Source organism: Micromesistius poutassou, assembly GCF_964030765.1.
Source record: "Micromesistius poutassou genome assembly, chromosome: 15".
Lineage (NCBI taxonomy): Eukaryota > Metazoa > Chordata > Actinopteri > Gadiformes > Gadidae > Micromesistius > Micromesistius poutassou.
Genome location: NC_140285.1, coordinates 11,871,975 through 11,898,343, shown reverse-complemented (window position 1 = coordinate 11,898,343; position 26,369 = coordinate 11,871,975). Strand labels below are relative to the sequence as shown.

The window sequence follows — 26,369 nt, the reverse complement described above, 5'->3', positions numbered from 1 at the left end:
TGACGTCGCCTCGCTTCGCGCGCCCATCAAAACACAGGAAGCACAATCTCGGAGCATGCGCAGTAGGAGTAGATTTGGGCGATCCTGATGCAAACCTGTTGAATAATCGCTTCTATATTACATTCACAGTAAAAAGACACAATGAGAGCCGTGCCTACATGGATAGACAAAGTTCACGATCGCGACAAAATTGAACAATGGTAAGAACCAAAGTTTATGAGCTATTTGTAGTGATTCCGAGCTCTACTTGGTGCAGGGAAATGGGTAGCAACGGGGGTTGCTATGTCAACTAACGTTAACTCGTAACCAAGCTAGCCACCTTATACCTCCTGACGTCTGTCACTGCTTCACGTACAACATATTTAACCTTCCCAATGTCGTTTGGACGATTTACTTTCCTTTCTAGAATTACATAGTAGTACACGAGGACTTCCTCTGAATAATCGCAGCTTCCAGCATATAGTGGAGGGGCGCTAACGCTAGCGGGGGTCTGCTCCGCTAGGCTAACATCCCTGTGGTGGCCATTGGGACGTGAAGCTTTATGTTATTCGGCGTTGCTGTGATTCACCCTGCAAGGGACCGTTATTTGTATTGCAGGAATGTAGTTTCCTTTGTGTTAAATTAACTAACCCAGTCTAAATAAAGGAATACAGCTACGACATGGCATATTCACTGAAGTGTCTATTTTCATATTGTCATTCCTTTCCTTTCCTCCCTCTCAGTATTTACGACCTTGCCTTCAAGCCAGATGGTAGCCAACTCATTGTTGCTGCTGGTAACCGTGTTTTGGTAAGACTGTCAGGTGTATTATGTTGCACACTAATCTAGCATATTAAATATTAGATTTAATCAGTGTTGTGCAAGTTCACACTTCACATGAACTAGTTCAGTTCATACAAAAGAAAATGAATAAATTCACGTTCATAGTTCACCAATTCAGTTTTGAACTAGTTCATTCAGTTTTTTTAGAAACCGAAGAAAAACTGTTGGAGTGAGTATTCTGTGCTTATCTTTTAAAAATAATCCTCTCCATTAACAGCTGTCAATCACTACAATCTCAAATTGTTGTGGATATTATTTGTACACCTGTTTCATTCATCACAACTAAGGCAGTAGCTCTATTTAATAAACATGTCATCTGGACCTAAGCATCAATTCAGAATGTCACAAAATCTGAGCTAGTTCAAGTTCAAGTTCTTTAGTTAAAAATATGTTACGTTCAGTTCAAAGTTCACAGAAAAATGAACTTGTTCAATGAACTAGTTATTTTGAACTAGTTCATGCACAACACTGGATATAATATAGATAAGTAGTTCTGTATTTATCTTCGAGGGGAAATTATGGTGAATAGCAGCATACATCATCACAATGGGAAATAAATAAACATCTGTGATGAACGCGAGAATAAAATATGAATAATGTCTGTATCAAATAAATGTATGATAGGCTACCCGCCCGGTCCCTAACGCAATCACTTTGTTTTCAGGTGTATGACACATCAGATGGCACTCTTATTCAACCGCTCAAAGGACACAAAGACACAGTTTACTGTGTCGCCTACGCCAAAGATGGTAATTGTCTTTTATAGTAAAAAAATAATCATTGAAATTTCAGCAAAACCATATGTTAACATGCTCTCTCTGTAGGAAAGAGATTTGCCTCGGGTTCGGCGGACAAAAGCATAATCATATGGACGTCTAAGCTGGAGGGTATTTTGAAATACACGTGGGTGTCCTCTTTACACACTATAACGGGTACAGAGGTCTTTATAGGTAGAATTCTTTATTTTATTAGTTTTATTTATTTGTGTATCCTATGCAGACATAATGACTCCATCCAATGTGTTGCCTACAACCCTGTTACCCACCAACTTGCCTCCTGTTCATCTGGGGACTTTGGTAAGTGTGTGTGTGTGTGTGTGTGTGTGTGTGTGTGTGTGTGTGTGTGTGTGTGCGCGTGCATACGTGCGTGTGTTTGATTTTGGATGGTTCAGTAGCATTGCTTATTGATTCTGACAATTCTGAAACTAATATATTCATGTCGGAACACAAGACAAATACAAGACAAACAGTCATATTCATTTTTCACACAATGCTTAGGTTTATGGTCTCCTGAGCAGAAATCTGTTTCCAAGCATAAAGTGAGCAGCAAGATAACATGTTGCGGGTAAGTGACATACAAACACGCATTAGTATTGACTAACATTATAGCCCTGTTCCATTATTTTTAGCATTTCTGATTTCTTGGTTTTGCTATCCACAGATGGACAAATGATGGCCAGTACCTGGCTCTGGGTATGATGAATGGAGTGGTGAGCATCAGGAACAAGAATGGGGAAGAGAAGGTCAAGATTGAGCAACCAGGGGGCTCCTCCTCACCAATCTGGTCCATTGCTTGGAACCCTTCCAAGTTAGTCCTTCTCAGAAACGATTTAATCAAACTTGCACTGCACAGCACTATTATTCTATGACGGGTGTAAAAAAAACGGTCGTCCTTGTTTACATTGTAAATTCAAGGTCACCTAGATGAAATAATAAATATATAAAAAGGTATCGAGAATACAGGGTCATTTAGATGTAGATCTGACACAGGCCCAGCAGATGGCAGTGTTTTACCACTCTCATTATGACAGGGACTGCTGGAGGGATAAATCGTTTTGGGAGGAAGAATACGATGAGGAGCTGTTGGGGCCAGAGCAGCTGTGTCTGTTCTATAACGCCCCCTACCGTCAGGGCAAACATTTCGTCATCAGCAGCAGCTTTACGAGAGAATCACTGAAGGGAGAAACCGGCAGATGGAGATAATATGTGGGAGGAAGAGTCAGCGGAAAAAGGACAGCAGGAAAGCTTCTTCAATTCAGATAACTACATATGGCATATGCCGGTATAGGAAGACTGAAAGGGGAAGTAAATAAAGATGTCTTTAGGAGGCATATAGACACTAGGGAATTTAGCAAGACCTATAGCTAGACTCTAGATCGTTGGTGAAACCATGATCTAGAGTCTAGCTATTGCTAAATTCCCTAGTGTATATATGCCTCCTATATATACCTATGCCTCCTAAAGTATATATGCTTCCTAAAGACTATGGTTGGTCATTATAACTTCATTGTTAACCAACCATGTACCCTGGTCACTTTCGTAGGGATGAGCACAATGACATTCTGGCTGTGGCGGACTGGGGCCAGAAGCTGTCTTTCTACCAGCTAAGTGGAAAGCAGGTGAGCAACGGCAGCTCCCATGTTAGCAAGTACAGACAACCAGACTGTCACCAATTTGCACCTCTGTGCGAAAAGTGTGAAACGCTGTCAGAGCTTGAAGGAGGCGATTGACGAGCTGCAGTTAACCATTTTTTTTTTAATCATCATGTGTTTGGGTGATTGGAACGCATGATAGCTGAAAACTTCACTGTGCTGATAAAATTACAAACACGACAATACTTATGGTCCCTTCTTAAATGCAAGTTATTCTTAAGGCTTTGGCGGGGACCTGTTTTTTTTCCTCATTTGTATCTAGGTGCGGTTGAATCCATAACATTGGTGCATTGGAAGCGATTTGGCTCCGCTTCCAATAATAATTCACCCAGAATTTCTTCCTCCCTCCATAATCTCCTTTGGCAGCGCTGTAATTATGGACAATTATGCACTCTTCATTTCTCCGGCGTCAAACCTTGGGCTCAGGCATTGTCTGCGGCCTGTTTATCTGTTTAAGTGAACATGCTGTTTTGATTATGGTGGCTCAAAATAGCTCATAAGAAAACAACTGTCCAAATGTGTATTTCAGTGTACAAGTAGGCTGACGGTTGAGACGGTTCCTTCCCAGAGTGAGCAGGAACAGATGCACCCAGCTGAAAGTGATATCATTATGCGCAATGGACCCTGAGAACCACCACAAAATAGACAGAGAAACATTTTTCTTTTGTGTTCATTGTATTCCCAAAGTGAGGGTTCAATAGATTGCGGTATGTTGTGTCTTTGATGAGTCTCTGACAGTGATCTCTGGTTGTCCTGGGTCCCTTCATCCCACATGATTTATATATCCTTCAGAATGGAGAAGAATTTTTTTTCTTTATTTCCATTTCCTCAAAGATCGGAAAAGACAGAACGCTGACCTACGACCCTTGCTGCATCAGTTACTTCTCCAAGGGCGAGTACATCGTCATGTGCGGCTCGGACAAGCAGGCCTCCCTCTACACCAAGGATGGGGTTCGGCTCGGCACGGTCGGAGAGCAGAGCTCCTGGGTGTGGACGTGCCGAGTCAAGCCTGACTCCAACTATGTGGTGGGTCAACGTCTCCTGGAGATGTCTATCCCCCTGGTTAGCCCCTGAAGGTTATGACTCTCTGTAGGTTATGACTCCCTTTATGACTCCCTGTAGGTTATGAATGAATGAATGAATGAATGAATGAATGAATTTATTGGTGGTGACCAAAGGGTAGGGGCAGAAGCTTCAGCTTATATCAAGCCCCCCCTTCTCACATTTTTAAGAGTAACAAACAAAGTGATACATACAGTGTGTTTGCATATATACATGCATACACTAACCTACATACATGCATACATGCATACATACATACATACATACAAGCTTACATATACCCAAAAGGGTCAATACTATAATATAATATCCATTACATTTTCTCCATAAGATGGAAAATATCCTAAATAAAGATAAGGAGAATAACGGTGTAAATCATCACCGTTATCACCTTTCTCATAGAGTAATACTACCAATACTCAATGTCTGTACATGTACATGTTATGACTCCCTTTATGACTCCCTGTAGGTTATGACTCCCTGTCGGTTGATACTCCCTGTAGGTTATGACTCCCTTTATGACTCCCTGTAGGTTATGATTAACTTTATGACTCCCTGTAGGTTAAGACTCCCTGTAAGTTAAGACTCCCTGTGGGTTATGACTCGTTTTATGACTCCCTGTAGGTTGATACTCCCTGTAGGTTGATACTCCCTGTAGGTTATGACTCCCTGTAGGTTATGACTCCCTGTAGGTTGATACTCCCTGTAGGTTATGACTCCCTGTAGGTTGATACTCCCTGTAGGTTGATACTCCCTGTAGGTTGATACTCCCTGTAGGTTGATACTCCCTGTAGGTTATGACTCCCTGTAGGTTGATACTCCCTGCAGGTTATGACTCCTGAACTTCCTGTCTTGAATTAATAACACACATTTTATGTACATTTCGATTTAATAATTTAGCAAATGCTTTTTACCAAAGAGAACCAAAGAATCCTATGGGATATTGGAGTAACTACAGAAACAGAATTTCTACAGAAAGTTATTGATAGGAAAGAAGACGACGACGTATCAATTATTAACCATTGACATATTTTCCCAGCAACCACTTTGAATTCCCGTCACACAAAGTCGTACTTATTCTCCCTCCCTCCCTCACACCTCTGTACGTTTCCCCCCCACACCTTCTAACTAAACGGAGTGTGACAAGGCGTATGAGCGCGCGAGAGCAGGAGCTGCGAGCAGCCCTGGTGCAGCCGCGCCAGACAGCGTTTTTTTAACAACACGAACATTCTGCCACTCTTGCGGTTCTTTTTATAGACGTGTTAATGGGATGTGCTGTTATATTCTTATCTGTCCCTTCTTTCTCTGTCTCCCTCTCGCACGCCAGGTGTTGGGCTGCCAGGACGGGACCATCGCCTTCTACCAGCTGATTTTCAGCACGGTTCACGGCCTCTACAAGGACCGCTACGCGTACAGGGACAGCATGACAGACGTCATCGTGCAGCACCTCATCACCGAGCAGAAAGGTGCTGGGCTCTGTCCGCCTCTCTGTCCGTCTCTCTGTCTGTCTATTTTAAGCACCTTTCACACATGCAGTCTTAGCCTGCAAAGTTCCTGAAGATTTCCTGCATGGGGTCAATTGGGGATGGGAACCAGGATCAATATTCCAGGAAATCCGTGATGGCAATTTCCCTGCTCAAGACGTGGTAATATTTCTGAATCGCCACCTGTACGTCCGGGTTGTGAATGAAAGCAGCAGCGTTGCCGTGGTAGAGGCACGTAAAGGGTTACGTTGACTCGACTGGCTTAAGACCATTACGCATAGATCAAGCCAACCAATCACAAGACTCCAATGAGGACATATATGAAATTGGTGACTGGTTATCTCAACGCGCTGATGCTTATCGGGTGATCCGATAGTAATATCAATACAGCTTCTTATGTTTGTACACAAGCTTTGTTTTTCTGGGCAGGTTACGAAATAAGGGAGCTCCTCTCAATCCACGAGTTTTGTGACAGCTGGCATCCATACGTGTAGAGTGAGCGAACCAATCTCAAGACTGAATCAACGAGTCCTCTCAGTGTTGCATTACAGCCCTCTGCTGGTCTCGTGGCCCATATTCCGGCATTGCTATGCCATGCGTGATCGGGCGCAAGACAGAAATGTTCCTGAACCTACCTGCATGTGTGAATAGTGTTAATCACTATCTGTGCCTGCAATGTTATCCCAGTTATTTCCCTGCCACTATGTGTGAACGGTGTTTGAGGAAGGTGTTGACATCCAATATGGGGTAACAGTAGCGTGGTGCGGAATGAAGTTAACAACGTGTAATGAGAAAAACAAGTCAAAAGATTCTTTAGTTTGGCGAGCAACATCCAGCCTCAATATTCTTTCATGAGTATTCTTAAGGATATAATCTAAATATCTTAGTATGATAAAATACATACAAAAATAACCTGCAACATATTTCTATGGTTAATTGTTCGGTATATCATGTAAAACGTTTTCTTTTGCAGAAGATGCAATTACGTTTTTAAACATATCTGTGACCACACACTGGAAAGCATTTGAACCTCTTCTGAGCCTCTGCTGATCTTGATCTCCTCTTCCCTCCTCTCCTCCTTCCCTCTCCCCTCTCACAGTCAGGATCAAGTGCCGGGAGCTGGTGAAGAAGATCGCCATCTACAGGAACCGCCTGGCCATCCAGCTGCCCGAGAAGATCCTGATCTATGAGCTCTACTCGGACGACACGTCGGACATGCACTACCGCATCAAGGAGAAGATCTGCAGGAAGTTTGAGTGCAACCTGCTGGTGGTCTGCTCCCAGCACATCATCCTGTGCCAGGTCAGATAAATGGGAAGCTATGCCACGGATGGAAAGGGTATTATCCTCTGTTGCTCAACTGGTACACCACGGCGTTAGCACCGCCAGGGTTTGGAGTTCGAATCAATTATTTTTCCATCACCCCTGCTCAGAATGTATGCACTCATTGGGTGAAAGCATTCAACAAAGGACATGCTGTATATTATTTTAAAGTGAAAAATGCTTCAGGTATTCTCTATGTGTTCACGCTACAATTGCACACGATTCCTTTGCTTGCGGATGTTTATTTCCAAGTCAGCCGGGTAATGTTCTGGAACAACAGCAGCAGTTTCCTTGCTTTCCTCTCTCCAGACTGACTTCCAGTGACCTGTGGTGACATTTGTGTCCTATGCAAATTACTTGAATGCACGGCTGAGAAATGGCCAAAGAGCCCACAGAGACGTTTCCTTGCGTTGTTAACATGATGGAAATAGAGTGAATTAGTGGTCGGGCTGCGTGCTGCTTCTTCCAAAACGCCCCCCAGATAAAGATAAGGGCCATGAGTTGCCGGTTTCCCCAGATGTTTTTGCCGTGCCCCGTAAAAGAATCCAGCTGTGTTTGTGTGATCCAAAGGCGCTGCCCTTCTCAGTCCATTTCAGACTGTAAGCAGGACAGAGGAAGGAGGAGAGGAAATCTGGTGTATCGCTCTGAACCCCGGAACATATGTGTCTGCATCTTGTCTCTATGAATCTTACAGACGTTGTCGCTGAGTAGGAGTACATACAGTGTAACAGCCTGTTTAATTCGGTCTTTGTCTGAGAGGGATCCTCTCGCTCTCGCTCTCTGTCTCTGTCTATGTCTCTCTCTCTCTCTCTCTCTCTCTCTCTCTCTCTCTCTTGTTCTCTCTCTCTATATATCTCTCATTCTCTCTCTCTTTCCCTCTTTCTCTATGCTCAAGACAGGCTGTTATCTTTATACATGTACGTATAGGCTTTGTATGTCTCTTTCAAATTAAATCTACATGTGTCTTTATTAGGATTGTGTTGCAATGTTACACCTCACATTGGCTTTGTTTAACGGGAGGACAGCACTATATGACCTGACTTGTATGTGGGGGGAATGGGGGGGAAGTCAAGTTATAATCAAGAATAATCCTGTTGAATAAGTTGTCCAGGGCCACGCTAATGGCCGTCTCTTCTCGGCTGGATATGGGGTGGCGTGCTTTGAATGACAATCCTTTATCTCCTTATCTGCTTCCCTTCTCTCCCTCCCTGTCTCCCTCTCTGTCTCTCTGTCTCTCTGCCACTGTCTCTCTCTTTCTTTATTTTTCTCTCTCTCTGTCTCTCTGTCTCTCTGCCTCTGTCTCTTCCTCTGTCTCTCTTTCTTTATTTTTCTCTCTCTATCTCTGCCTCTGTCTCTGCCTCTGCCTCTCTCTTTTTTTCTCTCTCTCTCTGTCTGGGTCTCTGTATCTGTCTCTCTCTTTCTTTATTTTTCTCTCTCATTCTCTCAAGATTCAAGATTTGAAGGGCTTTACTGACATGGAAAACGTACATTCATATTGCCAAAACACAATAATAGAATACGTAATAATATGTAAAGTCATAAAACATTTTTAACAAAATTAAATACAATCCCATATATAAGAATATTATAAATGTAAATGTGTATATACAGTGAACATATGCTTATAATGTATATAAAAATTATAATATCTAAATTGTCTCTGTCTCTCTCCCTGCCTCCTGCAGGAGAAGAGGCTGCAGTGCTTGTCCTTCACCAGCGTAAAGGAGAAGGAGTGGCTGATGGAGTCACTGATTCGGTACATCAAAGTGATAGGGGGGCCGCCTGGCAGAGAGGGCCTGCTGGTGGGGCTGAAGAACGGGGCTGTGAGTCATCATCATAACCAGATCAACCCTCATGCCATTTTGTGAAAAGCAAAAGGAAGCATATTTGAATGCTTTAATGTTTACGCTTTAACCAACATCAAAGTTGGTCTCATTTCTGGTTTTAGGGCCGTTTTTATGGATTCAGATTTTGGTTTTATAGACTCATGCTGAACTTCATTCCTGAAGTTGAACACTGCTCGTTCTTCTTGTACTCATAGCAAGCTCTGGTTCTCTCCCCGTGGTGTAGATCCTGAAGATCTTTGTGGACAACCCGTTTGCCATTACCCTACTGAAGCTGTCCACGTCGGTGCGCTGCCTGGACATGAGCACGTCGCGCAACAAGCTGGCCGTGGTGGACGAGCACAACACCTGCCTGGTCTACGACATCAACACCAAAGAACTGCTCTTCCAGGTCAGCTGGCTGCCTTGTGGGACTATTCTGATCTCCCCAGTTCACATATTTTTGCTTTCTGCAGAGAGCAGAGCCTGCTGACAAATATAAAGATGATAGGACCAATCAGAGCAAGGGGGAGGGATTCGTTGTGCATGATGAGGCAGGAACGCCGCAGTATGCAGATATTCATAACAATGGCGCCACCCGTGGAGAGTGTGAAAAACAACAGAGTGATCCAAACTGTTTTGTCCTAGATAGACTGAATAACGATGTTGAAGGTCAACAGACATTTGCAGGGAAGGCTTTTATCCAAGGATAATCTGCTTTCAATTTACTACTTCAGACTGGATTCAGCATGAGCGAAGAGAGCAACAGAGTCTCTCTGATTGGCTGCAAACTTTGAACAATATAAGACCACGCCCATATGTGGTAATGCTCTGCTGCCCAGCCAAGGCCAGACTGATATTAATTGTGCAACGTAAGGGACATTTTATATTCGTTATGACATTGTGTAGACTTAATGATGAATGATGAAAAAAAAAAAAGAATAAATATATTAACACTAGCTGTAAAAACAAGCATATATATAAGCAACTTCCTGCCAGAATTAGCTCTCAATGCCACGCTCCTCCCCAGACCACCCCCCATGGGCCTTGTTGTGTTGTTTCCATAATCACCTTTCTCCCCCCCTCCAGGAGCCCAATGCCAACAGTGTGGCCTGGAACACGCAGTGCGAGGACATGCTGTGCTTCTCGGGCAGCGGCTACCTCAACATTAAGGCCAGTAACTTCCCCGTGCACCAGCAGAAGCTGCAGGGCTTTGTGGTGGGCTACAACGGCTCCAAGATCTTCTGTCTGCACGTCTACTCCATGTCCGCTGTGGAGGTGCCCCAGGTAGTCCCGCTGCAGGGGTCATACACACACACACACACACACACATGCACACACGAACATGCACATGCAGGCACACACACACACGCACGCACGCACACACAGGTGGTCTGATGGCCGCCTACAAAGGATCCATTCAGACATTGTGACATTGTGCAGTGATAGTACAATATAGGGGCTTATCACTATGGCAGGGATCACTTATCAGTGTTGTAGGCATAAGAGTTAAGTGAGTAGTGAGGTTTTAATTAGGATGGTGATTAATTTGCATGAGACATGCCACAAAAAAACCCTGTTAATGAACCTTTTGGTTTAGTTTAATCGGATTACATATAAATCTTTTATTCATAAGCAGATGTTGTGATATAGGGTGGTTGAACCACTCAAAATGTATTTAAATGTGTAAAATTCACAACAAGTATTGAGATAATCCATTTTGAAATAACAGCCAGACATCAGTGATCAGTGGGTAATCCAGTTAGAGGAGACAGACCAGACTAGTTGGGTCAGTCTGGTGCTGGGTGCTGGGCGTTTTAGCAGAGACGATGATCATGATTTACCGCCCGTGTGTTTGGCCGGGCCTTCTCGACAGCTGTGTTTGACAGCGCTATCCTTGCCTCCTCCCTGTCCTCAGTCTGCGCCCATGTACCAGTACCTGGAGAGGAAGATGTATAAGGAGGCTTACCAAATCGCCTGCCTGGGTGTGACTGACAACGACTGGAGGGATCTGGCTACAGAGGCCCTGGAGGGGCTGGACTTTGACACTGCCAAGAAGGCCAGTTAGACTTAGACTCCCCCCCCGTCCATCCCCACCCCCCTCACATCTTACACACACATTGTTTTATCAACTCTTTTGTTCAAAGCACACTGAGAAAGTATGAATATAATATTTGTGTTTCGTTTTGCAGGCTTTCATCAGAATTAGGGATTTACGTTATCTGGAACTCATCAACAGCATTGAGGTAAAACATTTGGAGACGTTTAATTCTTTTTGTGATGGGATAGGACTGTACAGTACATGCTCTGCCTGAGAAAGGTTAAGGTTAACACAAGTTGGGAGGGTCACAAAGGACTTGGCTGGAAAGGCACTTGCATCATCAGGTTGGAAGGAAAAGAATAGTCCATGCACACACTCCCTCACACACATACAGAACCAGGCACACACCACACACATACATGCACACACACTCACACACAAACTCACACATCTTACACACACAGACTCCCGCTCCCACACACACACGTCCTTCATTACACATTTCCATTGTAAGCTTCCCCCTGGCTTCTACTTTAATCCAAAAACATTGGCGAGACCAGCATCTGCATAATCTTGTGTCTTATCCACACTCCACCCATTCACACACACAGGCCTTCAACACCAGAAAAAAGAGAGGCAAATGTGCAACGTGAACTCTGATGATCTCTGGATAATGTTTAATTCCAGCTAATGGTGGGACTAAAATTGCGTTCATGTGCTTTCTCCATTTCTACGTATATTCGGTGTGATAAGATAAGAGTGGCTCCGAATGTTCAGTTTTCGAAAAAGAGAGAAAAGAGAGAGTGGCTCTTTGAAAGGGCCCTTTCTTCCAGCTGATCGGAGTTGATATGGAATGAAAGGGACATTGATATCCACAGAAATGGTGTTTGTTCTCCCAGCGCTCTGACTGTAGGGCCTGCAGTTTAGCAGTTGCTGCTCTTGCTGTGGGGCTGACCTCGTCCCGAAGCCCAGGCATTCTTTATCTATGTCCTGTGTGTGCGTGAGTGGACGCATGTGTGTGTATTCTGACACATGTTTGAGTACGCCAATCGGTGTGTGTGTGTGTGTGTGTGTTTGCGTGTATCTCTGTGTGCATGACTTGCACATTGCCGCTTGTGCGTGTGAACGTCGCATGCAGGCACGCACGCACACGCACGCACACGCACACACGCACACCGGGGCTTGTCTTTTGCCTAAGCGCCTGTGCCGGTGTGACCCCCTTCCCTCGCCCCCTTTCAGGAGAGGAAGAAGCGAGGCGAGAGCGACAACGAGCTCTTCCTGGCCGACGTGCACGCCTACCAGGGCAAGTTCCACGACGCCGCCAAGCTGTACAAGCGCACCGGCCACCAGCCCCGGGCTCTGAGCATGTACACTGACCTGCGCATGTTCGAGTACGCCAAGGTGAGCCCCCCCCCCCCCCACACACACACACACACACACACACACACACACACACACACACACACACACACACACACACACACACACACACACACACACAAGCAGCGGCCCGCACCACAGACAGATCGGTGTTTGATGATTCCCTGAGAGAGAATGAAGGCCGTCACAGCGGCTCACATGAAAAGCACATTAGTAATAATAACTGTAATGATGATAATAAAGTGACAACAGAATATGCTAAACATCTGTATGTGAAATGGAATCACCAAGGTAAAAAAAAAAGTGTGGACCTGGGAAGCAGTGTTTTGTTTGAAGGAACAGAACATGTGTTTTGCCTCACAACGCGGGCCCAAGCCAAGTTGGGGCCCTGCGCTCCTTCATGCTCCATCTTCCTGAGCCTCATCCGTCACTGGCATCTCTTCACATATCACATGATCAGCACACACACGCACGCGCACACACACACGCCCACACACACTGTCAATTAGATCTCTGAGGGAACATTAAACTGACACACACACACAATCCTAAGCAGAGCATGCCATTGGATACTTTGAGGGTGAGGTCAGTTGGAGTTGAGGCCAACTAGTATTTTGTATGTTTACTGTGTGCAAGTCACTTTGATCTTCTGGACGCCTTCTATCGCCTCGACATATGAAGCGGCTATACACTGCTTATTTTCATTGTGTGTGTGTGTGTGTGTGTGTGTGTGTGTGTGTGTGTGTTTGTGCACCTATCAGTCTGCATATGTGTTCTACCCTCTTGATGTGTGTTGACATGGCTGCAAAGCCATCTGGACTCTGTGTCTGTTTGTTTTAGGTAGCAGAGACTTCCTATGTTGGGGCTGTTTCGGTGTCGTCTTTATTTGATCTCTTGCTCAAGTTAGCCGCAAAACTGGCTGTCACCAACGCTCATCCAACACACTGTCCTTTACATGTCGGCTAACCGCCGTGCCAGTCTTGATGGCTCACCGAGTTAACATGTTCCTTTGTTTGTTAGCCCTGAACCTCTCTGACTATCCATTCCCCTTCTCTTCCACGGTCATCCTCTGCAGGAGTTTGTAGGTTCGACCGACCCGAAGAACACTCGGATGCTGATGGCCAAGCAGGCGGACTGGGCCAAGAGCAGCAAGGAGCCGCGGGCGGCGGCCGAGATGTACCTGTCAGCCGGGGAGCACCTCAAAGCCATAGACATCATAGGAGAGCACGGCTGGGCAGACATGTGGGTAGCAGGCGCCCTAACGGATGTGTGATGATGACATGCATGACGGGTCAGACATCAGACCAAGAGCATTTAAATGTGGACGGTTCCTGCTCTAGATTTGGTTGATTTGGTCAAATCAAGAGTCGAGGAATGAATGAATGTTGTTTTGTGTTAAAAGGTTAGGAAAGCTCCAGCTTTGGTTAAAGCTCTGGATTTGAATGTGATAATAACCCACTCAACACACTGATATGATAATATGATTTTGCTGTAGATGTTTTTATATCACCCCCTAATAGCCCACACCGTCTGTGCACAATGTTTTGTTCCGCGCTATTAAGTTGTTTGGTCCGTTGCCATGGATACGCACAGCCAACTTCTGTGCAGTGACATCACGGGTAATATCAAGTACATAAAAATCATTCACATAAAACATACCCTTGATTACTACTTTTACTACTACTGACTTCTTTAACATTTAAAGGATAAAGACTGATAGAGCACAGGGTGAATCCTGTGATAAAGTCAACTACAGGCTGGGGAGAGATTGATGTTCTACAAACACTGCAAATGAAGCTGTCTTTACAACACACACACACACACACACACACACACACACACACACAGATAAGAGCCTCGGGAAAGCTGTGTGCGGCCGTGTCCAGCGTGTTTAACAGCCAAAAGCCACAGAGACTTATCAGACTGACCAGTCTTATCAACCTCCCCTGCAAATCCTCCCCAAAGTGAGCACCCCCCCCCCCCCCACAGCCCCCAGCATGTCTGCTAGCTGTCAATCACAGGCCCCGCTGAGGCCCCGGGCCCCTCCGATCTCTGTAGCTGAGCCGTGTTCCTCACATAGTCACACAGTGGGGACCGAACGCCGGGTCTGAGAAGAATAATCCCCGCCTCCGTCCCCTGCTGCCGTATCAGGGCTGGCTGAGGTCACCGTCCGGGTGCGAGTGACGCGTTGTGTTTTCAGTGTTAACTTGATAAATTGGGGGTGTCATAGTGGTCCCCCCCGTCCCCCCCCTCCCCAACGCAACCCTCCCTCCTCCCCCTCCCACACACACATCCCCCCATAATGATTTATTTGCACTCTAAATGCAAACACACACACACACACACACACAAAACACTCTCCTTTGAGTGTGAGCTCATTCCCCCCCGTGTGTGTTCCCCTCCCCCATCACCCCCAAACCTCCCCCTCCCCCTCCCCCCAGGCTGATCGACATCGCCCGTAAGCTGGACAAGGCTGAGCGCGAGCCGCTGGCCAAGTGCGCGGCGTACTTCAAGCAGTTGCAGCACCACGGCTACGCCTCGGAGACCTACGCCAAGATGGGCGACCAGCAGGCTCTGGTGCAGCTGCACGTGGAGGCGCGCCACTGGGACGAGGTCTGACACACTTTACACGCACACACACACACACACACACACAGATGCATGCACACACACCTGGGAGACACACCTGCTCGGCTCTCGCTCAGCGCCAGGCGCGCCGCAGATGTGGATCGCCCTATTTACTGGTTCCAGTCAATGTTATTTACTATAGAGTAATTTTGTTTTGTGAGAGTTGCAGAATTTTATTTTTTGGACGCTTGTCGTGGATGAGTAGGTATCTGGCCTGCAGTTAGGAGAGCGCACCGAATGGGGCTCGAACACTAGACTATCCTGACCTCTGAAGTCTCATGCTATTTACTTGTTGTACATGTGTGTGGTGTGTATATAAACAAGCACACACACACACACACACACACACACACACACACACACACACACACAGTAAAGCAGATTTTATCTGCTATATGTAGACCACCCGATAAAGCAATCAAAATGCTGTGCGTCTTTGTATCTCTGACGATATGAAGAAGGGCAGCCATCGTTTATTGGCTCAGACTCCCAGAATATACCCTCCATAAGTGTGTGAGTGTATGTGTGTACAGTGTTACTTGGCTATAATATCCATCACTAAAGCCAAACAATGAGACAATGGGTCTGCATAATGTCCTCACACAAAAGGCAAAAAGCGACCCGACGCTCACGACAACCGAGGTAATTAGCCGTGCTCAGATTTCTCTGAATCCGTGCCCAAAAGCACGATTAGAGAGGGAGAAACACAAAACGATGCTCGCATTTACCGGAGAGCATCGGCGTTGAAGCGTTCGTCTATTCACTTCTCCAATCACAGGCCTCCATCGGGCCCTCAGACAGAAAATATTGTGTTTCCTTAATTCGGTTGGCAGTCCTTTAATCGAGTTAAAGGCATCACTAAGAAGCAGACGAGCGCATTTGCATCGCGGGAAGCAAGAGACAAACCAGCAAATCAGTTTTTTTTCCGTTTTTATTCATTCATATTTTGTTTGCTGGTGCTGTCAGTTACAGACAACAAGTAATCAGATAACAAACAATCACCCAGACCATAACGGACGTACGGTCAAGTACCGGCGCCTGACTTAGAGCTAAATTGCATGCCTGGGTCACTCATCCAGAGGCAAAGGCCTGCTGGATGCCGAGCTGTCCATCGTATCCATTCAGTGAACAGGAGACACATAAATGCTTGGGGGTGGAGTAATCAGAGCTCTGCGTTTAATGTCCTTCACTGGGGCAGCTGTGTGTGTGTGTGTGTGTGTGTGTGTGTGTGTGTGTGTGTGTGTGTGTGTGTGTGTGTGTGTGTGTGTGTGTGTGTGTGTGTGTGTGTGTGTGTGTGTGTGTGATTGTGAAAGAAGTTAAACATATATATGACAGACTTCATTACACAGTGGACCATATGGATGCTATTTCAGAGGACTCTGAATTGTCCAACTCCAGTTTGACTGCACATTAATGCCATTTGTGATGGCTTGGCACTGAGTTAAGAGGAGTGAACACACACAGGCAGACCAGCCACACTTGGAACACTTTATGTCCACATTTTGTGTGATTACCGAGCGCAGGCTGAGCTGACTGAGGCTTGGCCAGAGGACATGAAGGTTAATCAGTCTCCATGACAGACAAGCCAAGGGCGCTGCGCGTGCTGTCATTCACACGTCTGCAATCCCCAGCTAATTAAGTGTGAAATCAACTTAGCTCTCGCACCTGTGCTTGTTGCCTGCAGTGCAGTAGGACAATGTCGGGATTTGTTGACCAACCCCCCCAAAAAATGCTAATAATGCTAATAGTACGTATCACGGTCCTAGCAATGAATGCGACGGCTTATTCCAGAGTTAATGGGCCTGGACGACTCTAGCCCACGGGACATAACGCACGACATAGTGTTGCACGTATGTGTGCATAAATGCAATGCTTGTTCAATTCCTCGTGACGGCGGCAGCATCTGTTGTGTCTTAACGGTGTGAGCTCGGGCTCTGACGCGGGGACCCTTATTCTTGTTTTTTAACGGGAGTGCTTATTTGTCTTTCCTTTCCTGCCCGCCGTGGCTCCCGCTCTGCTTCCTGCCCGGCGCCTCAGGCCTTCTCCCTGGCAGAGAAACACACGCAGCTGAAGGACCTGGTCTACGTGCCCTACGCTCAGTGGCTGGCGGAGAACGACCGCTTTGAAGAGGCACAGAAGGGTGAGTCCGGGCGCTCGCTCACCGCTGGCCGGTCCTCTTCCCCCGAGCGGATCCGTCCATCCAGCCTCCCATCCTCCCGTCCTCCCGTCCTCCCGCCCTCCCGATCGGGATGGCGGAGCGCTACGCACAGACATATGCGTGCGTCTATAAGAGCCCCCGTGCGGCGGTCTGCAGCGCATATGGAAACAATGAGAGGCCCTGGCTCGCCCGGCCATATTTCACAACTTCCTGCTAATGCCTAACTCTGCTGCTCGTCCTGTTAAACACGACCCTGTCTGCTCGTAGCGGAGCGTGGCGCCGCCCAACGCACCCGCTAACCAGGACGACACCCGGCGCACGCCTATAATCGCAACCAGCTACAAGCGTCTGTGATGATGATTACCAACTGTAACCATAGTTATAATCAGCTCATAGATTTATAATTATGATCCCGGAGAGCTCATTTCCTACCCTGCATAATCTTCCCGTGCCTGGCGTGCGGGCCTGAGAGTGGGGCGGGGGATGAAGTGGTCTGATTGTATTGCAGGAGCAGGACCATGGCTGTGCGCCGTGCTGATTGGGTGTTTTTCAGTCAGGCAGCCAGCGCTGTACAGACTTAGGAGTTGATTGGGATTGACTGCTGCCTCCTAATATATCTCCCCGACGGCGGCTTCCACTAGGGCGCCTCATCAGGAGTACAACCAGAGAGTTAGGTCTAATAAGGAGAGTTAACATGACATACTTATGGTCCGTCCTCATCACTAAGAGGGACGGGAGGCGGGGGAGGGACGGGACGGGAGGCGGGGGAGGGGACGGGAGGTGGGGGAGGGGCCCACCTGCACGCGATGGCTCCTACGCTATGGCTAGGGAACCCCCAAGAGATCTTAAGGGTGACCTATATACAAATGATTACTGTTTAAATGAATTCAGATAAAAGGGTGTTTAAAAAAAGAAGCCCGGCCCCTCGACACGTTTATGGGAGCAGGCGCGTCGTGGCTGATCTCTCATGCTTAGCATGTGTATGTTTGTTCAGTTCACGTCGAGTCAAGGACAGGGTCACGTTTGGTTTCCATCTCGACACTAATCAGCCGCAGATGAGTTGGAGCGTGCTTGTGTGTGTGTGTGGGTGTGGGTGTGGGTGTCGGTGTGTGTGTGTGTGTCTGTGTGTTTTTGTTCACCCGGCGAAGTGGACTGATAAATATTTGCCGCTAATACCGTACATCCTGACCTGCGCCTACGGCTGCTGAGGTGGGGTCAGCGCGTAGGGTCGCCGGAGCTGTGTCTAATTAGTCGCGCCGCGGGGAAGAACCTGCGTCCAGGAACCCCGTGGACTGGGGCGGGCTTTCACCGTCACGCCGTCTGTTAAGTTATGAGCATCCTGCCGGTTTGACTCATGGGAAAAGTGCTCGGCGTGTCTGTCATTCCAGTACATGAACAGCGAGTGAGATAAACCTTGTGTCGTTTACTTTTAAGTTTTAAATACAGAGTACAAATTGCCCCTGGCACTTTGCGGGGAAATTATGTGTGTGTGTGTGTGGTTAGTTTGTGTTATTTGCCTGCTAATGTCTTATAATGCAGACACATCTGTTTGTGTTTGCACTGTAAATCTGAACCCACAACGTGTGTATTGTGATTAGAACGAGGTGTGAGCCACATATAGGTTTAACATACAGCAATGTATGGAGGAGAGCTCTTCTGTTCTACTACTGCAGAACAGAAGAGTTTTCTAGGGCAGACACACAAACAAAGTGTTGCGGTAACAAAGTATTGGTCTCTTTCGTCCAACACACTACCATCCGCCCCCTTCCCCCCTCCTCCTCTTGTTTGTCCCTTTCTGCAGCGTTCCACAAGGCAGGGCGACAGAATGAGGCTGTGAAAGTGCTGGAGCAGCTTACCCACAACGCAGTGGGCGAGAGCAGGTTCAACGACGCAGGCTACTACTACTGGATGCTGTCCATGCAGTGTCTGGACATCGCCCGCGGTGAGGCCTGTGCTAGTTTGAACCAGCAACCAGTACGGAAGACCATGCACTTACTTGTGATGAGGCACATCTGTTTATTAAATTATCTTGTGTGTGTGTGTGTGTGTGTGTGTGTGTGTGTGTGTGTGTGTGTGCGTGTGCGTGTGCCTGTGCGTGCGCGTGTGCGCGGGTGCGTGTGTGAGCCAGAAAGTGAAGAACAAGAGGCGGAGATGCGGAGGAAGTTTGAGCGGTTCCAGCAGCTGGCTGAGCTGTACCACGTCTACCACTCCATCCAGCGCTACACGGTGAGACCAGAACGTCTGCCCGACAAGGTAGAGCTACACCGCAAAGAAGGAGCAGACTTTCAGTGTGAGCCAGCAGAGTGAACACATAACAGTGGATCGGCCTGAGGGTTCGATTAAAAAAGCTCAAACAAACAGGTAATTATACTATACAAGACATGAGAGACGGAGACAAAAGGAAGAACAACAGCTATTCAGTTTCCCATTATAGTGGTTCTTGGCTGCATGTGGAGCAACTCAAATGCTAGTGGTATGCTTGTGCTAATTAAAACGGCTCACGCACCGGTGTGTCACACACACACACACACACACACACACACACACACACACACACACACACTCTCTACTTCAGAGCCTCTGCGCTTACATGGAGGCCCCCACCTGAAGCCCTCCAGCGACTGGAACCACCTCCCCCTCACATTCACAACGGTTGACGCTTTACTTCCAGCCTCCCACTCTGTCCACTGTCACGGTGGCAGCCAGCGTCTTGAAGGATCATAATTACCCCCTTGTAACCCCAGCCCCCCTAACCCCACCCCGACCCCTCAAGAATTCCCACAAAATACCACTAACCTGCTCTAAAGTATGCAACGGGTGATTATGACCTCTGCATACACGGTGACGCTGGCCAGCATCAATGTGTGTGCGTGTGAGTGTATGTGTGTGCGTGTGGGTGTGTGTGTGTCAGCCCTCCTCTGTTTGTTGTTCCAGGCCAGTTTGAGGTGCTCTGCCCTGGTGTGTCATACAGAGACAGGGTCGTGATTGGGAGCAGAGCAGGAAAGCCCCCATATCTCACTTCAACTCTCCCTGGCAGCGGGCACTCTGGACCTGAACCATCAGCACGAAAAAAAACCTAAACGTCTTTAATGATTAAACTAACGAACGCACCTTTTCACCCTCACCTGGCCCCTACCACCCCCTCTGCCCCCCCCCCCTACTCACAGGTCCATCATTAAGGGTAGATCCTGCACTCTAGGGCTGGAGGTGCCAGGACTGTTATTTTAAGATGAAGTTTCCAATGGTAGCGAGAGTGAGAGAGAGAGAGAGAGAGAGAGAGAGATAAATAAGAGAGTGGCAGAAAGAGTCTCTCTCTCCCAAGGCTCAAGCCGCAGGGTTGAGCAGCCGTCAGACATTCAATACGCTCTGTGAGGCCTAGAACCCCGTGATGTTTTGATTACAGCCTCTGTCGTGTTGTTTGTCTACTTGTCTGTTCCATGATTCCATTCCTTTTCATTTGTTTTTCCCCTTTCCCCAGGACGAGCCGTTCAGCTCCCACATGCCAGAGACACTCTTCAACATCTGCAGGTTTCTCCTCAACAACCTCACCAAGGACGTGCCACTGGGCATCTCCAAAGTGTATCCTTCCATTCAAGAAAACGGTCCCCATGGTTGAAAATATTTGGCACGGCCATTTCCAATATCTTGTTTTGTGTATAGTGCTGTGTGTGTTTGCCCCCTGATAATATATCCAGGAAAATCCCAAGATAACAAACAAAGCGAAGCCGGTAGAATTTGGGGCTGTTTGCGGAGGTGCTGTACTGGTGTAGCGGGGGAACTGAGAAGAGGATGTGGGGGGGGGGGGGGGGTGGTGGTGGTGATGGTGCTAGTGGGAGGGGAGGGAAGGGGGGCGTTAGGCAGACAAGGGAAGAACCGGCGCCAGGGAGGAAACGGGGCTGCTGCTGAGCGAGAGAATGTGTGGTGATGATGAAGAGTGGAGGAAGGAGCTGGGGGGGGGGGTGGAGGGGGCGGGGGGGAAAGATGCCAGGAAGAAACACATCGACGCAGAACCAAAACAAAAGCTCTGATTACCCAAGTCTGTCTCAGTCAGACGCGTGTTGTAAAAGTTAAATTCACATGCAATCATATTGACCTGCTGAGCTCTAAATACAGAACGCCCCCCCCCCTCCCCCCCTCCCCCCACGCACGCACGCGCACACACACACACACACACACAGGAGAAGCCGATTGGCTCTGAGGGGATGAGGAAGGAAATGGGGGGCATTTGAAGAGGAAGCCAGCTTGGGCCTGATGGAGTCCTCTCCAACCAAACTCCCGCGAGTCGCTCGGAAAACCGTGAACTGGGATCAGTTGGACCCTGGCTGGAAGAACCCAGCAGAGTCCCAATGAGAAAGACCCTCGACAAACAAGACAATAGATGGATGTGCGTTTATCAGCCGTTGGCCCGGCGGTGTGGAAAGAATGGGCGGTGGGGGGGAAATAGCAGACTCACCCCCGTGGAGGAGAGAGAGTCATGTTTTGGATGATGGAGGAGCGCCAGCTCAGTGCTGCTGCAGCTGCAACCCATTAACCTGTCTTTTGGTGTGCGGCTCTCTCTCCTTTCTTTCTCTCTCTCTTCTCTCTCACGCCCTCTCTCTCCAAAATTGGAAACCTCACCTTTCTTGCACTCTTCTTTCTGTCTCTGTCTCTCTCCCTCCCTCCTTCTCTTTTCTCTCTGTCTCTCTCCATTCTCTCTGTCTCTACTAACAACAGTCTGCGTCCTTATGAACAGAAATGAGCAGTGTGTCCCTCTCTCAGGAAGACGGGGTGCATGCACCGGCAGACAGGGCGTGTGCTTGTGTAGGCATGCCACAACAGCCCATAAACAACCATACCTCCAAGGCCAGGCTATTATTTTAGAGTCGTTGGGGCCCATGCGGTTGTAAATCATGCGGTGGGAGAGAGTGGAGTGGTGAATGACGTATTCAATGCTTCAGCATAAGTCGCTCTAGTGTTTTACCCCCCTTTAAGTTCTGGCTCTCCTTGACAAGAGAAATGAGAGGACGTACCGTGAGTGTCGCTGTGGGTATGCAAGCGCATGCAGATTGAAATTTGTCACCGCTGGCATCGTAACTGAAAACACCTACATATAATTAACCAAGCGACATCAATCTCAACACAAGAGCCCGTAAATCCAGCCGTGGAGCGGACGTGTTTTGGACCACATGCTCTTCCTCCTTACTTGGTACGCTCTGGGTTTTCCTTGACCCCCCCCCCCCCCCCACACCCCAGTAACACCCTGTACGCCTTGGCCAAGCAGAGTCGGAAGCTGGGCGCCTTCAAGCTGGCCAGGTACTCTTACGAGAAGCTGCAGGAGCTGCACATCCCCTCGCGCTTCCAGGAGGCCATCGAGCTGGGCAGCCTCACTGTGAGGTCCAAGCCCTTCCACGACAGCGAGGTGGGTGGTGGGGAGGAACGCTGGGTGGCGTTGGGCTCCCACGTCCCTTAACGGCACGTATCTGAGTTCACTTCAGGTCAAGCTGTTGTATGTGTTACATTCGCTAAACATTCAAGTGGTATGACTGTGGGACAAGTATGACCAGCGGGTAAAATGGAATGTGGAGAGTTTTGCAATAAAACATACTCTAAAATAGTGGTATAAATACTAAATATTTCCCTTGGATGTCGCATCTGGATAGCAGAGTGTGATAAAAATGACTGAATAGTAAACAGATGTGCTGCTGTTCTGTGCTGGGGGAAACGTGTCAGTTGTAAACACTGGTGTCCGGTCTCGTTGCGTAGGACCTGATTGAGGACATGATGTGCTACCGCTGTTCCACCACCAACCCTCTGCTCAACAGCCAAGGCAGCATCTGCATCAACTGCAAACAGCCCTTCATCTACTCCTCTTCCTCATACGGTGAGTCAAACAGAGAGCTGCCTCCCATGCCCTGTGAGGAACAACTGTATCCGGGACATTTACTCAGCTTCGGTCCCCCCTTTAGCTTAGTTAATACTAATGCTGACACATGATCACTGATCAATTAGTTGATTGACAGAAAATGTACTGATTCCATCATTATAGTTAAGTGTAAATACTGCAACGCCACACTATTAGCTGCTTACAGCTCCAGAAAAGTCATCCTTGTCTGGCTGCCCGTCAGCCCAAACTAGCTATCTTTTTCTCTGAGCTCCTGCAACCCCTAATGGGTATCAACGAAAATCATAAATCCATAAAGATAAAAAAAATAAAAAGGATCCAACAGTTAAACAAACAACAATAACCTGCCCCCTGGATCCCCAGAGGTGGCGGTAGATAAGCTTGTAATGATGGTGCTTATGTGGCGTGTCTGTGCTGTGTGTTGTCTGGGCCCAGAGGTTCTCCCGCTGGTGCAGTTCTACCTGGAGGAGGGCGTGGGTGATGAGGAAGCGGTTTGTCTTATTGACTTGGAGGTCCCGCACACCGAGAAGGGGAGTGGGCCGAGCTGGCAGGATCGGAGCACTGGAGGTATCCTGTGATGAACTCGTGCACACACACACACACACACACACACACACACACACACACACACACACACACACACACACACACACACACACACACACACACGTACACACACGTGCACGCACACACAAAAATTATTAAAATAGTTGTGTGGAAACATGTGCCGTGATTAAATGCCCGTGTCTATCCACCCGGGTAGTGATGCCTAGCTCACTCCTCTTAAACCCCTCCACCCCCTCCTCCCCCCCCCCCCCCCCCCCCACCGCCAGTCTCAAAAGGCGTGCCTCATCAGACGCCCGCGCGACAGTTCTGAGAAATTGTTTAGTCTGTGTTGGCCTTGATTGTGCGCTGCTGGTTAAGCTGTCAGAGCTAAGTCATCTTAGCCCTGGGAGCTAATAGGGTTAGAGAGGCTCTCCTGTCTCTTCTTAATGACACTAACCCACTGAGAGCCGCGGCCCGGGCTCCCAGCGCTCGGATTAACCTGCATTAGCCCGCACGCTCCCAAGGGCACCGGGGTCTCGCTCGCCGCACCACGGCGGACCGCCCGCACATTAAAGAACTGTTAATTATTCTGAAGACATGTCTAGCCTACAGCGCTTTTACATTTTTCTTCATACTAGATCTTCTAGAATAATTTGAAGCATTTCCATATTGTATTGTGTGTGTGTGTGTGTGTGTGTGGGAACAGTGATTAAAGTTCTTCTTGACCCTCCAATCAGAGTTCCAGTCTTTGACGCTGGAGAACGGCACGGAGGAGGACCCAGAGGATGACCCGTTCACGGCCAAGATGAGCTTTGAGGTGAGGAAACATCCAGAACACTATGCAAATATGGGTGGATGTGTACATATAGGGTTAGATGTGGTTCTGGAATAGCCATGTAGTGGAGCCACGCTCTTGTAAGTTGACCCAATTTCCCCCTGGGGCTCAATAAAGTTTTAATATTCTGCAATATACATAATGTCTGATGTGTAAACATTTCAAGTGTCCATGGGGTCTATATCCTGCCCCCCCACCCCATCACAGCATGGGGGAGCTGGGTTGCTCCACCAGATTCCTCAGGGTCGCCTCTAATGAATCTACCGTCACGGCTGAGTTTAACGGCGTCCGTCTGCTCCGTCCACACCAAGAACCACGCCCAGCTTCAGTTCAACGTAGCCATCAGCTCTCCACTTTCACTCATAAGTGATGCCATCTTAGTTTATACAACCATTGTTGTCAATGTAAGGAACCGTGAAGCATTTGTGAAGCGGTCCTGCCCCTTGTGTCGCCCCCCCCCCCCCGCCCCCCCATTAACCACCACACCTCTGGGTCACGCTTGAACTTATTGGACAGTTGAGATTTCCCAGAGAAAGTCCGGCAGGTGTCCGTCGCGTCGATTCCACAGGCATGCTTTGTTTATCCGCTGCAAAAACAAAACTTTTGAACCAAACCAAAAGCACTCGTCGCATCGTCCGTCGTTGACGTCGCCGGCGGGAGCACAGCGCTCCAAACACGGCCGGAGCTCTTGGCTCTTCTTCCCCTTTCCCGTTACGGAGCGGAGCGGGAACGCTCGCCCCGAGGACGTAAACACCCGGCCGAGCGCACCGGGTGGAATTCAGAGTTTGTGTTTGCAGTAGATAAACAACAGCGTAGTTCGGGACACCTGCGTGAGCCGCCAGAAAGCCTCTGTAACGGCGCCGGCTCTGGTGTGTGTGTGTGTGTGTGTGTCCCGCGCTGAGCCCCCCCCCCCCCGCCCTTGTCCCTTGTGTCTCACAGCAGGGGGGCTCCCACTTCGTCCCGGTGCGGGTGAGCCGCGCCGTGCTGCGCTCCATGAGCCGCCGGGACGTCCTGATCAAGCGCTGGCCGCTGCCGCTCCAGTGGGAGTACTTCCGCTCGCTGCTGCCCGACGTCAGCATCACCATGTGCCCCACCTGCTTCAAGGTAGGAAGCCCCCTGCCCCACTCTCAACCCCCCCCCCCCCCCCCACCCCCAACACCCCCCTCCCCTGAGACTCCCTCCCACACACACACGTGCGCACACGCACGCACATCCACAAACAGACTTTGTTTGCCACTCCAACACACCGGGGTTAGTTATCTGTGTTTGCCATCTCTACGACCTCTGGTTGCTTCTGACTTCGGCGGGTCGTATCTCTTCCCTGTGCGGCTAAATCTGTGTGTGTGTGTGTGTGTGTGTGTGTGTGTGTGTGTGTGTGTGTGTGTGTGTGTGTGTGTGTGTGTGTGTGTGTGTGTGTGTGTGTGTGTGTGTGTGTGTGTGTGTGTGTGTTTGCTTTGTGCGCCGTGCTATGTTTGCAGATGTTCCACAGCGAGGATTATGAGCTCCTGGTGCTGCAGCACAACTGCTGCCCGTACTGCCGGAGACCCATCGACGAACCGACCTGATCTGAGGCGGAGGGGGCCGTTCGTAGGTCCTGCCTCCCGTTTCCTCTCGCTTCCACCGGGGACCTCTCCCTGATGTCTGGTGTTGTGTAGCAGTGCTGCGGTTTAATTTATAAACATAGCTATCTTATTTATTGTTTGAAGGAGGATCATCTAATGTCATTAGGTTGGAATGAAAGTGGCTATGTGTTGGTAATTACACACTGTGAGCCCATGCGCTTTGTCAGCCAACCGCGATCGGCTTAGGAGAATCTGATTACTGGGCCCTGTCCACGGCTTCACCACCTGAAGGGGAGTCTGCTTTGGCTTGGACCATAAAGGGAGCGGAACTGAGGCAAAACAAGACTATATTTATCAAACTGAATATATTTATGGGTGTTTCTGCCGCAGAGA

General features: G+C 48.3%; 1 protein-coding gene across 1 annotated transcript; it reads left to right on the top strand.

Moving 5' to 3' along the window:
* Positions 1–83: 83 nt before the first annotated feature.
* On the top strand, positions 84–26,369 carry ift122 (intraflagellar transport 122 homolog (Chlamydomonas)). Its single transcript, XM_084479523.1, has 29 exons — positions 84–200; positions 723–789; positions 1,487–1,571; positions 1,647–1,725; positions 1,822–1,898; positions 2,100–2,166; positions 2,263–2,409; positions 3,145–3,220; positions 4,088–4,279; positions 5,643–5,781; positions 6,899–7,101; positions 8,808–8,945; positions 9,193–9,357; positions 10,035–10,232; positions 10,864–11,004; positions 11,138–11,191; positions 12,226–12,387; positions 13,442–13,608; positions 14,808–14,979; positions 17,032–17,134; positions 18,954–19,094; positions 19,281–19,378; positions 20,631–20,731; positions 22,385–22,550; positions 22,895–23,012; positions 23,469–23,600; positions 24,317–24,396; positions 25,354–25,518; positions 25,893–26,369. Exons 1-29 carry the CDS (start codon positions 142–144, stop codon positions 25,977–25,979), a joined length of 3,579 nt encoding a protein of 1,192 aa, XP_084335649.1. The 5' UTR covers positions 84–141; the 3' UTR covers positions 25,980–26,369.